At 54.6% G+C, this 13,132-nt stretch overlaps 1 protein-coding gene across 1 annotated transcript in view; it reads right to left on the bottom strand.

Moving 5' to 3' along the window:
- The window catches only part of GALNT16 (polypeptide N-acetylgalactosaminyltransferase 16), an 82,317-nt gene that overhangs the window by 20,219 nt on the left and 48,966 nt on the right, over positions 1–13,132 (bottom strand). Inside the window, exons 2-6 of the mRNA XM_037031490.1 lie at positions 9,657–9,814; positions 5,837–5,935; positions 5,005–5,072; positions 4,377–4,442; positions 1,967–2,088 (exon numbers count right to left, since the gene is read on the bottom strand). Of these exons, the coding sequence (XP_036887385.1) occupies positions 1,967–2,088; positions 4,377–4,442; positions 5,005–5,072; positions 5,837–5,935; positions 9,657–9,814 (513 nt within the window). The remainder of the gene's footprint in view (positions 1–1,966; positions 2,089–4,376; positions 4,443–5,004; positions 5,073–5,836; positions 5,936–9,656; positions 9,815–13,132) is intronic.

A 13,132-nucleotide genomic window follows, 5' to 3' on the forward strand; every position in this document is an offset into this window, starting at 1 on the left:
GATGGTGTGAGGCCAGGGACTCAGAATAAAGGGCCTGCTGCCTGCTCTGGGACTACGGTCTCTGAGGCACAAGGCCACACACCCAGCTTTTCCTGCAGGGCCATTCAGGCTCCTGGGAGCTGTCCTGTATCATCACATCCAAGTTCTTGGAAGGGCCCACATGGGTCCCACAGGTGCAATCCTCTCCCAGCCTCTTCCTCTCACATCATATTGAGCCTGCTGGAATCTCACCTCCTCAGTGAAGCTCTCCCTGATTGCTTTAGGCGGAGGATTTCTTCCTCTCTTAAGATGCCCTTATAATTACATACAATCTAGACAATTCCTGCGACAGTGAATCACATGCTGCCTTCTGTTGCTGGCTTGATCTGTTCTTCTAGTCACTGTCGTCCACCTTTGTACATGTTTGGGTTGGGTCTTCCTACCTAGGCCACCAGCAGCTTGAGGGCAGGGACTCTGTGTTCCCTTGTGTAATCTGGGGGTCACTTCTTTCATGCCACAGCCACTGAAAAGTCGGGCTCACTAGCCCCTTCATCACCTCCAGGACACAGAGTCAGCACTTAGACTGGACAACCTCAGAATCTAGCTCGGAATCTAGCTCTGCCCCTGGGTTCAACCCCAGCTCAGGATGACACAGCCTGGAGGGAAGGGATCAGGGGAGACCACCATGGCTTCTCTGTGGGGGCCTCGCCTTGTCCTTGTTACAGACTCTTTTGTACTGAGATACGATTCACATTTTTATAGCGATTTTATTAGGTATAACTGATGTACCGTTACATTCACCATTTTAAAGTGTGCAGTTTGGTGGTTTTTATTACAGCCACAAGGCGGTGCAACCACCATCTAATTCCAGAACATTCTCATCACCTGAGAAGAAACCCTGCACCCACTAGCAGTCACTCCCCCTTACCTGCCCCAACCCCTGGCAACTACTAAACTACTTTCTGTTTCTGTGGATTTGCTCATGCTGGGCATTTCATATAAACGGAGTCATTTAATACACGTTCTTTAGTGCCCGGCTTCTTTTGCCTAGAATAAGTTCAAAGTTCATCCATGTTATTGTCTGTATCGGTACCTCATTCCTTTCTGAACGCCCGTGTGTAAGTTTTCGTGTGGAGTATGTTTTCATTTCTCCCAGGATGTGCCCCGCAGTGGCAGTGCTGGGCCAGAGGCTCACTCTGTGTTTAGGCTTTTGAGGACCTGCCAGCCTGGCTGCAAAGGGCTGCACCATTTGACATTCCCACCAGCCGTGAGCCAAGGCTCCTCCTCGCCCCATCCTTGCCCGTGCTCTTACTGTCCGCCTTTCTGGTTACAGCCATCCTAATAGGCGTCTCATCGGGGTTTGAACTTGCAGGTCCCTGCTGACTTCAAAAACCGAGCACCTTTTCATGGGCTTGTTGGCCATGCTGTATCTTCCTTGAAGACATGCCCATTCAAATCCTGGGCTCATTTTTAAATTGGGATATTTGTCTTTCTATAGTAAGTTGTAATCACTTCATCCTTTCCTCCATCTGTCCTGACCCTCCCCCTTCTGGAGAACAGCAGGCACACAGTCAGGCCTCTGCCCTCGTCTCTCCCCTGCCCTCGTCTCTCCTGGAGAATTCAATCCCCTCCTCGCTCCTCCCGGGGCTTCCCAGCCTGGACCAAACCACCCCACCCAGCCCAGGACCCTGCCTCTCCCAGTAGCTATAAAGCTACTACTATGAAACAACCCATTCGTAGTAGTAGCTTTATAGCTCGCCCAGGCTTTCATCCAATTTAATTCTCACAGCAACCTGGTGGGGTAAATATAATGATCTCTATTTTCAGAAGAGAAGGCTCTGTGAGGTGAAGTCACTCAGGAGGTAGCAGACCACTGAGGCCCCTACTCTGCCTACCCAACTTCAAAGACAGCTCCAAGGCCCTCATGCCAAGAACATGGCAGGCACATCTGGAGAGAACGGAGATCCCCCAGGACAGACAGACTCACCTCCTTCACCCGCTGCAGCATGGGCTGCAGCCACTCGGTGTTCACTTCACAGTGGCTGTCCAGAAAGGTGAGGACGGCCGCTGAGGCCACGTCTGCCCCTCGAACTCGGGACCGGATCAGCCCTGCAGGGGACAAGGACGGGTTGGTGCTGAGCTGATTTGCTGCCCAGCCATCCCCACAGTCTCCGGGCTCTCCGCCCCTTCTGGAGGTGAGGTTTCCTCTGAGTTCCTATGACTGAACTTAACTTTGTATTTGTTTATTTCCTCCCTCTCTTTCTTTCTCTCACACATCCACCAGCCATCATTACTCCAAGATCCTTCTCAGAATGCCCTCCATGTGCCAGACCCTGTTCTGGGCTCTGGGAACACCCTGGTGAACAGTCAGAGTTCAGTGAATGGAAATTGCCAATAACGTGTGGTTTAATACCAAAGGAGAACCAGAAACCAAAAGCCTTTCTCCTGACCCCGGGGGAACCTCAGGGCAGTCCCTAGTGGTCACACCCTCATGGGTGACATGGAGAGAATCTTCTGAAGCAGGACAGGCTGGAGTTAACACGCCAGCCCCTGTGCCCTAAACATGTTATTTAACCTCTCTGAGCTTCGGATTTTTACCTTGAGGGTCAGAGAGAGAACAACCCTGCCTGTTGGGGGATTGCCTGGTGCCCAGGAGGTCTGTGTGGGCTGGACTCTGCTCTGCTTCCACCCCCTTCCCCTCAGACTTGCCCATGATGCACCCACAGCTAAAAAATGCCCTTGCTTTTGGTGGCTCCCTGGTTAGGGCTAGGGAATTACCTGGTTAGGAGATAGGAGGACCAGCTGGCCCTGCCCCTGACAAAACGGCCACTGGCGCCTGTAAGCTGGGGGGTAGAAGGGCCTCACTCTAAGAATTCGAAATACAAGTCGTTTCTTGGAGCGATTTTCCTGGTCGCCCCTCTGCCCAGCACCTTACCTCTATCTGACTATTCATCCGTCTCTCTACAAGTCCATCTGTCCCATCTTTTCACTCAATAGGTAGCTATAACGTACCTAATTTAAACCTCCCTAAATTCACCGCATAAATGTGCACCTGCAGGCAAAACCCCAGGGAAGAGCGTGTTTCCAGGCCTAAAGGTCCCCGCAGCCCTGCACAGTAAGTCCTCACTCAATGCCATGGGTAGCTTCTGGGACTTGAAGTGAAATGACATATAACAAAGCCAGCTTTTTACCATAGGCTAATGAAGAGAAGCAAGAATTAAGTTCCTACAGCATCTCATCAACGTTATAATGAAACCACATTATTTGAGGACCTGCCACACTTAGAGATTTCTCTCCGCCTTTTCCATTCTAGTAAGAAGGTCCCCTCAGCCTGGCTGGTCTTTGTTAAATCCATGCATTACATACCTCTCTCTCTCTCTCTCTCTCTCTCTCTCTCTCTCTCTCACACACACACACACACCCCTTCCATGGCTCCCTACTGTCTGCCTTATCGAGTCTAAATGTCTTTTTCTGGCTTAAGGTCCTCTGTCATCTACTTCCATTCCCCCTGTTGACCAGGCCTGGATTCTCCTGGGAAAGGAGAGTGAAAAGGAGGTGGAGAGGCTGGGCTCTGGGGTGAGCTCCTTCCCTGGGTTGGAATCTTGGCTCCTTTCCTCATCCCCACCCTGGGAAATTTCTGAAACCCTTAAACCCAAGTCTCCTTATCTATTATGAGGACTGAGTGTGAGAAAGCTAAAAAAGCGAATGCCAGCTACACAAGATACATGCTTCTCCCTTGTATGGGAGTGGTCCCTGTGTACCCACGCCTGGCCAGAGCCCCTTTGTGCCGAGTCCCTGAGCCTGGAATGCTCTCTCTGCTCTGCTGTCTCACAGCCGACCCCCCCCCATCGCCAGTGAAGGCCCACGCCCTGATCACTCCCCTCTCCCCCAGCACCCTCTCCTCCAATCCCCATTCCTCCACATAACTAAAACCCACCTGTTGCTGTGCTGGATTCTGACTCTCCGGCTACCTCATAGCTCTCCAAGGGCAGGGGCCACATTTTGTACTTCTTTTGTGTCCCCTAGAGTGCTGAGCACAATCCTGTGTTGTCATCGATGCCCTAAACACCTCCTAGGTGGAAGTGGTCACATCTGCTTTATGCTGCCCTTTGATGGTCCCAAAGCATTTCCATACAGCCCATCTCATTTCACGTTTATGATAACTGTGCAAGGCAGAAAGGGACTAGTACTACCCTCATTTCCCAGCACGGCAGCTTGCCTATAGTCACACTGGGGTAGGGGCTGACCTGGGATGACAGGAAGGTCTTTCTACAGACTTCGCTTCTTGCCGCAGGAACGCAGCAGGTGTGTATGACATGGCACCAAAAGGGCGTGGGGAGGTGTGGAAGTTTAGGCCAAAATGGGTCTGTGGTGGCACCCCAGGTCTTAGACCTTACCTTCCCGCCGATCATTGCGCAGGCACTTGACCTTGGGGATCCTGGTCAGGAGCAGACAGTCTTCAGCTGAGGGTGTAAAGAAGGAAACTCATTCAGACATGGGCATCAGACCACAAGAGGTTTGGCCACCATTAGAACTGCCCAGGAGTTGGCCCATACCAGGCCCGAGACAGGCGTTGGGGATGGGGAGGCACTGAGGAACATGTCACCTCTAGTGGCCAAAGGATTGCCCTGGGTCCCCCACGCCCAGGCCAGACTAAGGACTGCCTGTACTCTGGCATCACCCCCAGGGGCGCCAGAGAGCACCAGCCAGTCTAACATCCGTGGAGCTAGACTGAAGGGACAATCTTCTCCCCGTGACAGCTGTAATAAGAAAGCATGCTGCTGATGTTGTTTCAAATTTTAAAAAATGTCATCTCATTGGTGTCCCATCAAAGCAACATCACTCTTTCTCCTCTTTTGGCACCAAAAAGCAGCAGCAGGGAGAGCAGCTAGAAAAGCCTGAAGATGCCAGTCGGGGGCGGAGGCCGGCCTGTGATGATGGCCAGGACGACCTGGAGAATGCTTGCCTCAGCACCCTGGGGAGACGGGGGTTGGGAGGGCCGTAACAAAAAATGCACACACTTACGATCTGAGCTGAAGTCATCCACCAAAATGATCTCCTGGATCAGGTTGGCTGGAGTTCGGTTCAGCACGCTGGAGTAGTGAAGGGGACACAGAAACCCAGATTTAGGGGCCACCTTCCGTTTACCCCTTCCTGTCATGGGACTCCCCCACCACCTTGCTCAGGGGCCAGCATGCTGGCCATGGCAGCTGCTTGCAAACCTTTGGGCCCTGATCCATGGCTGAGGAGCGCTGTGTCCCTCAGGCTCTTCCAGCGACCTGGCTGAGCCTGTTGCCTAGAAGGCTGGCCAGGCCCATTTGGGCCTCAGGAGGGGTGTTCTCAGGAAGCCCCGGCTCTTTATCCCCCACCATCCCTCGTCTTCCTCTACTCCCTGGAAAAGGAAACTCAAGCCTCTTTAATCCCTGGAATACCACCGGGCATGCCTTTCTGAGTCCTCATCTAAGTTCATTAAGAAAACAGGGTGAGTAGGGGTTAAACTTGACCACAGGGCCGAGCTTAGGAGGACAGAAGGGGCACCTCAGTCTGAATCACTGACAGGTGCCTACCAAGCTGCCATCACCCGCCTGAGGCCTCAGGTCCATCCCAGCCTCTCGGTTCCTGACCCCCGCATTTCTGCCTTCTTCCTAGGGACGTGGCCTTGTGTTGGACTGTGCATTTTACTAACAATTGGACTTCTGGGGTCTCTCTGAGCCTGATTCACCAGCTGCAGCTTCTCAGAAGGCAGGACTCCCCCTCCCAGTGCCACAGCACCTGATCTCAATGTCCTCCCCAAGCAGGTCACCCCAAGGCCTTAGGGGGTGCCCCATTGAGATGAGGGTCCTGAGGTGGGGCTTACCTCTTCACTGTGCGCAGGAGGGTCGATCGGGCTTCATTGTGGAAGGTGATGATGACGCTGGTGGCTGGCAGGTCCGCGGAGTAGGACAGGGATGGACAGCTGAAAAGGGAGCAGAGAGGTCAGAGGGCGGCCGGGGGAGTGTCCTCAGGGCAGGCTTTGAGGCTTCTCTTTGTCCAGCCTGCTGCCCCCAGAACACCTCTGTGGGACAGAAACAAAGCCTGAAGCCAGGATGTGGGCTTTGCTCCTCCACACCCACGCTCCACCCACTCAGGCCCCCCAGCCTTGGAGTCCTTGGAGGGACACCACTGTTTGGTGGATCTTCCCAGGCCAAGAAGCTGTTCACCAGAGACCTCGAGCACTGGGGTCCCCACAGTCCCTGAGGCGTTTAGGAGGGCTCAGAGCACGTGCAGGCATCGCACTGGGCCCCGGCAGGGACCCATGGGCAGAGCTCCCTGCTGGATGGAGCAGCTAATCGACAAAATGGGGGGAGTGGGGGAAACAGCCTCCGTTTTGTCTCTGACACCCTGCAGCTCTTCCTTCTCGGCCCCCACCCCCACCCCAGGACACCTGGTGGGATGTGGAGGAGTCAACCCCCCCCAATCCTGGGGCCTGTGAATTCCTCCCTCTCCTGCCCACACTAACAGCTGGCTGGTGACAGGAGAGTGGCCTCTCAGGAGCTCGTGGGGGACACTAGCCTCTAAGAAGACAGCAGAGGCAGTTCCCACCAGCCCCCTCTCTTCCCAGCAGCTCTGTGCTTACCACCTCCAGACACTAAACACACTTGGCTCCCCCCCCACCCCCCTGCCCCCCCACTGCCTCAGGAAAGGGAAGGAAAACACTCTACTCGGGCCAGCCTCCATCCATCTTTCTGCGAAGGCGTTATTCACACTCCTGGGGCTGGCAGGCGGGCGGGCAGGCAGGCAGCCGCCTCGCGCTGGTTCTCATGGCAATCTCCTTTATTACAATTGCTCTCTGACTATTCCAGCAGCGACGACTTTTTCATTACAGCATTCATTCCACTGACAGCAGCTTACAGCCAAATTCCCAGGCCCACTTCTTGCCCTGCATAGCACACTGGGTCAGCCAGGCAGGAGGGCCACCAGACTGGGGCCCCCATGGGAGAGNGGCTGGCAGGTGGGCGGGCGGGCAGGCAGCCGCCTCGCGCTGGTTCTCATGGCAATCTCCTTTATTACAATTGCTCTCTGACTATTCCAGCAGCGACGACTTTTTCATTACAGCATTCATTCCACTGACAGCAGCTTACAGCCAAATTCCCAGGCCCACTTCTTGCCCTGCATAGCACACTGGGTCAGCCAGGCAGGAGGGCCACCAGACTGGGGCCCCCATGGGAGAGACCCTAAGGGGTTTCAGAATAATTCTCCTCAAGAGGGGGTGGGGCAGGGAAATGCACCTCTGCCAGGCTTCCCGAGTGCCTATCCTCTCAGAGCCAGGCTGCTTTGTGGGTGGAGTCCGGGGTGGGTGGGCTTGGTCTGATCAGATGGGGATTGCTGGGAGAAGCAGCCCCTCCTCGGCGCCCAGCACCCCCGATATGGACCCCTACGGCCCCCAGGTCTCTGTCCTTGAACTCCAACCATCTGGTGCCCAGGGAGGGAATCTGGATTGAGATGCTCATCCTCCACCTTAGGGGGCCAGACCCCATCTGCAGGGTAGACTCGACCTCTCTCACCTGCCCCCTCCAACTCGCTCCACCCAGCCCTGCTCTGGGATTTGTATCTGTGGTAAAGGGGATTTGTCCGGCAGCTCCCAGGAGCCGAGAGCCTCTGAAGAGGTTTGTCCCAAGCTTGTGTTTGAGTTCGGGGCTATGGAGCTGGTAGGTCTGTTTTACGTGGTTTAGGTCTCTGCTCACCATTGTGGGGAAGCTCCCTAGACTGAGGGCTGAACTGAGAACTAGCCTGGAGTCCAGCAGAAGCGGCAGCCTGGAGGGCCAAGGGCAAGAGGGTGGCTCAGGCCAGCATACTTGGCTACATCACGGGAGGTCCTGCCACCCAAGCCAGCACCTCCTTTGCTCACCCTACACACATGTGTGCCCACACATGGATGTACACACATGCACACACAGACCAGGACCCACTCAGGCTTCTGAAAGGGCCGTGAAGCAGCTATGGGGCAGGAGAGGAGGCCTAACTCACCAATCCACCATTACCTTGGGGTTGAGGAGTCTCATTTTAAAATGTATGGATTCCCAAAAGGAATTCCCCCTTTAATTTCCTCAGTGAACACTCGAAAGGCTCAGAGTGGGGGTGGGTGGGAGGGAGGTGGAGGGGATCCAGGCTATCCTTTCAACTCACAGATGTGGGCCAGCGGCACCCCAGGCCCTGGGGTCTAGGTTGGCCACAGTCAGGACTGCCCATAAAAGGTCTCTAAGTGGATCTGTGTGAACACAAGCTTGCAGGCCCTGCTGTGCAGGCAGACAGGAGGCCAGACTGCTCAGGGACCGCTGAGAAAGAATTCTCGGGGCCTGAACTAGCCATTAGACCTGAGGAGCAGGATTATCGCCCCGTTGGGGAGCAGGAATTGTTTTTGGAGGCCGACAGTGCTGGAGTTGAGGACAGGGAGGACGGGCTGGGGCTCCCCCACCTCTGCGCCCTGCTCACCTCGCACAGGCCATCAAGCCCCCCGGACTCCAGGCATACCTCCATGAGTGACAGGCAAGGCGCAAAAAGCAGGTCCCCTTCTGTACCCTCATCTCACAAATGTCTTTTGTTCTGTGGAGCAGCTGAGTCCACAAAAAGCCTGAGTCCCCCTCACCTACCCTCAAACCAGGACCAGCGCGGCTCTGGGAGCATAAGCTACACCCAGTACAGCCCAGGCTGGCCAATCAAAGCTGCTGGCACATGGAGGTCTCTTGCTGTTCCATTGGGCATCTGCACGGAGAGCAGAGGAGGCCCCCTAACCAGCCTGGGTTGGCGAAAGACCCTTCCTGGAGGAGAAGCCACTGAGGGGAGCCGTGAAAGTGTGTGTGGAGGGGGTTCAGGAGAGGAAACAGTGCGTAAAGATAAGGCCGGAAGCTGGAGAAGCGTAGGTTGGGGAGCACTAAGTGCCGGGTGAAGAAGAGCGGAGGCCCCCAGGGGAGGAGGGGAGGCTCCCACTTCAGGGTAAGGATTTCACTGTTCTGGAGGCAAGGGCAGGAAGAAGAGAGACTGAAGGTGGCAATTTGTGTAAATTAGACAGGACACGACAAGGACCTAAACCCAGGAGGGGGCCGATGACTTGCCCAAGGTCGGGCATTCACACTGAGTGGAGCCAGAGCTGGGATTAGCACGGAAGTTGCCCCTGGTCCTGCTCCTCAGCCTCTCCCAGCTACCGCCCTGCAAGAACTAAGGACAAGACTGGGAAGCATTTCTGGGAGTTTCAAGGAAGTGAGGGCAGGGGAATGGGAAGAGAGGAAGGGAAGGGATGTTAATGGGGCGGGCACAGCACTTCTCGGTCTGCACAGTTTGGGCAGGGCTGGTGGCCCCTCTTCACGTCAGGCACCACCAGCAGGGCACCAAGAACACCAGGCTCGCCCACCCCCTCAGAGCTCCCTGTGGTCCCCTGGCAGGTCATTCTCACTGGGACTTCAGACTGAGGTGCTAAGGGGCCTCCCTGGTGCCAGATGGGAAGTTCTCTTTGGTCAAGTGAAATAAACAGGAGTCAGGTAAATAACTGCAGGTGAGGGTGTGAGTGTCTCTTTAGCAGCCTGAGTCTGAGGAAATAGCCCTCATTTCTGAAATCCATGTGACTGAGAAAAACACCAAGCTCACTGGGGTTGGCCCCTCCCTCCCCCATTCTTTCTCCATGGGCACAATGGAGGCCGCACCTGTAGTGGCGGGTGTCCCGGATGGGCCGGTCTGAGCTCAGTTTGTCGCTCTCCAGCTGGTTGAAGGCATGTTGCCTGTAGGGGTCCTCTCCAGCCTTCAGCTGCTTGGCTGCCAAGTACGCCTTCTCATCAAAGCCTCTGGAGGGTGTTCCTGTCACCTGAGACAAAGGTCAGCATCAGAGGGGCCCAGGATGAAGTGGCCACTATGTGGTAAGCACCTACTACCAGACGGGAGCCAACTGCAAGGCCTCATTTGACCCTGACCCTGACTCTGTGAGCATGTCATTGTTTCCCCCACTGTACAGATGAGGAGACTGAGGCTCAAGAAGTCAAAAACAGTATCTGCGTGTGCGGGGCAGGGAATGGGAACTCTGTACTTTTTGCTCAATTTTGTAAACCTAAAACTGCTCTAAAAAAAGTGAAACCTATTTTTTGAAAAAGACCAAGGTCAGAGCTAGTAAGTCACAAGTTCTGGATTCAAACTGGTCATTTTAACTCTGAAATTCAAACCCTTGACCACTTCTGTGTGCTGGCTATGGAAAAAGTGACTCTACAGTGCACCAGTCCCCGAGGTGCAGTGTCCAAAGAGGTTGAAGATGCCAAGCTACCACAAGATTGACAATCTCTTAGCAGTGAACTTGGGCCTGCTATTGGGCTAGGTATTATCAGTAAAACACACAGGGCTTAGACAAGTTGCTACGCAGAGAACTACCTGTGAGCACAAGCAGGTTCTCACAGGCTTGTCAGAAGCACTAGAAGTCAAGTGCATAGACAATGATGCATCTTCTCGGGGACTTGTGCTTGCGGCTGAAATAGTCTCGTGTCAGCCCTACTGGGTCCACCTGTGCTAAGTGCTGGGGAGTGATGGATGGCGGATGCCGTGGCCCAGCTTCCCCCTCTTAGCCACACCCTACTTTGTGCTCCCCAAGTCCCGTCATGAAAGACACTGGGGAAGAACACATCTGAGATGAATGGATGGATCCTGACATCTCATTATTTGAACCAAACTGTTGGCCAGACATTCCCCAGAACGCCTTGAATGTCATCAGCTTCAAGTGCCTCCCAACTCCAACCCTTCCCCGTGACCAGCAGTCTGGGCTAGAGCTGTGGGCACACAGAGGTTGCAGGAAGATGGGTGAGAACTGTCCATGCACAGAACCCCCGCAGGAGGACTCTGTCACAGGGCTGGTCCCTACAGCGGTGGTCCCAGGAAGGTGGCTGGGCTAGCGGGACAAGAAACCAATGTGTCGAATGAGGCAGGGTACATCCACCACAGCCCAGGGCCTCCATGGTCCCTGGAGAACGCAGCTCCCAACCTCACCAGACAGGCATGCGGACGGCCCTTGGGAGTGCCAGTCTCCTTGAAGGGTGCCATTCTATAGTGCTCCCGCCTCCCAGTGTCACCCTGTCCCAGGAGCCAGTTTCTGAGCTCCCAAGGTCCAAAGCAGTGAGGGAGATTTCCTCATGCCACCCGGCCAGTCCTGTAGTAGACGCAGGTGCTCAGGGCCTCTGTGCTCAGCGGGTGGCAACAGTCACAGTGGCTGCACTGAGGTACTCTGAGTCGGTGCCATGCCAAGGGCTGGACAGATGTAGCAAAGCTCCCATGGGCTCAAAATCCATTTCAGGAAAGACTGAAGAAGGGAGGGAAGGAGGGCAGGAGAATGTTTTGACGTGAACCCTGGGTAGCGGGGAGGACCTACGCTGTCTAGCTTTGAGAGTGAGAACGAGAGATCTTTTGGGCCCTTCCTATCCAGGAAAAGAATGGGTGTTAACGCTTCCCCGTGTCCTCCCAGCCCAGGGTTAGGGAGATGGAGAGCAGCTGCCAACTGATGGCTAAGGAGATAAAATAAAAGAAAAACTGCAGAAGCTCCCAAAGGGCGAGTATGCTGCTTAATTATCCTTTGACTGAGGGAAATAACATTTATTTAGTTAGGGTTTAAGGTCACTCTGTGATCTCACACTTACCATCACCCAATAAACATTGACAGAGAACACCCATCGACCAGGCACTGGGAGTTCCAATGCACTGGAGCATTCATTCATTTGCTTACAAATGCTTGAATTCACTCACTCATTCATGCATCCACCCATTTATCCAACAAAGCTCTGCTGAGCACCATTCGTGTGTCAGGAAGGGGAAGGAAGACTTTTGAGACTGTTCCCTGATGCCCAGCCTGCTGCCTTCTTTCAAAGCTTCCTCAGGACCACAGAGAATGTTGTGGAAGAGCATCTGCTCCAGCCAATGCTCCTTACAGAAGTCCCTTGCAGGGTCTCAGAGCTGAGCTAAACATCCCAAAGGTGCTATCAGGAAACATCTGTTGCTCCCGCTCCCAGACCCATAGCCCATGACAGTCCAACCCTCCTCCAAGGTTAGACCCTTCGCCGCCAGGGAACCAACTTGAGAAGCAGGGTGCCACGGGAACACTAGGCCCACCTCCTCCCAGAGGTCTCAGCTCTGCATTCACATCGACCCAGCAGTCCCTGGGGTTTGGAGCTGGAACATCGCTTGGCCCTATGCCAGCTAAGTAGACAGAACACTGAGGAAGGGCAGGATGTGACCTCCTCAGGGCTGTTACTTCCTCTCCATCCAGCGCCTTCCTGGCCTCACACCAGGCACCACCCAGTGCTCTTCTCCCTGGGATATCTAGCCCCAGTTCCCACGCCCATACTGCAACTCATTTCCTTCCAGCTCTCCAACTCGCCTTTCCCTTTGCCCCTGTTCTTTGATCTGGAGACTTGGGCCTCTGGGTGTCCCATGGGTACCTCTAACACAACACCTCAAAACCAATTCCTCACTGATCTTCAAAGCAGCTGCTTCTCCTGCACTGCCCGTTGCAGACATGGGCAGTTCCATCTCTGGGTCCTCCAAGCCACCAAACCCAGGGGTCCGTGATACCCTCTCCATGCTCCTCAGTGTGATTTGGATCCCTGCCCTGGGTATCCACAAGTGGTATCCTATGGGCATCCCACAAGTATCAACAAATAGTGACTGAAAGTCCAGGAAGTGCAGACACTGTGCAAGAGGCTGTGAAGACAGAGATAAACACAAACCAGTATGGCCCTCGGAAGAGGAATCTAGGAATCCGGTCCCTTTCCTCCCCCAAGGCAGGCCATGGAGGATCATGAAGAAACCCCCACCCTGTCCTCAACCTTAGAGAACAGGTAGCTAGAGGACTGGCCATGGAAGCTCCCTCCACCCCAACTCCAGCTGGGGCAGGAGTCTGGAAACAGCGCAGGCACCATGGACTGGATATCCATGAATGCTGATCCCCTTCTCCCCATCCTGAAGGGGAAGTGTGTTGCTACTACCCTCTTTTCCCACCCACGATGCTTACTTAGCACATGAGCACAGGAGGGGTAGATGCATCCTTTGGCTTCGGGCTGTGGGACCATGAGGAGCTCTACCTGGATCAGCCTGAGAGACCCAATAGCCTGGGCTTGCAGCCACTGAGGGGGCTTGCACTGCTGCCCATTCT

The sequence above is a fragment of the Sturnira hondurensis genome, unplaced genomic scaffold (assembly GCF_014824575.4).
Source record: "Sturnira hondurensis isolate 20B ecotype Veracruz unplaced genomic scaffold, ASM1482457v3 Scaffold0021143, whole genome shotgun sequence".
Classification (NCBI taxonomy): domain Eukaryota; kingdom Metazoa; phylum Chordata; class Mammalia; order Chiroptera; family Phyllostomidae; genus Sturnira; species Sturnira hondurensis.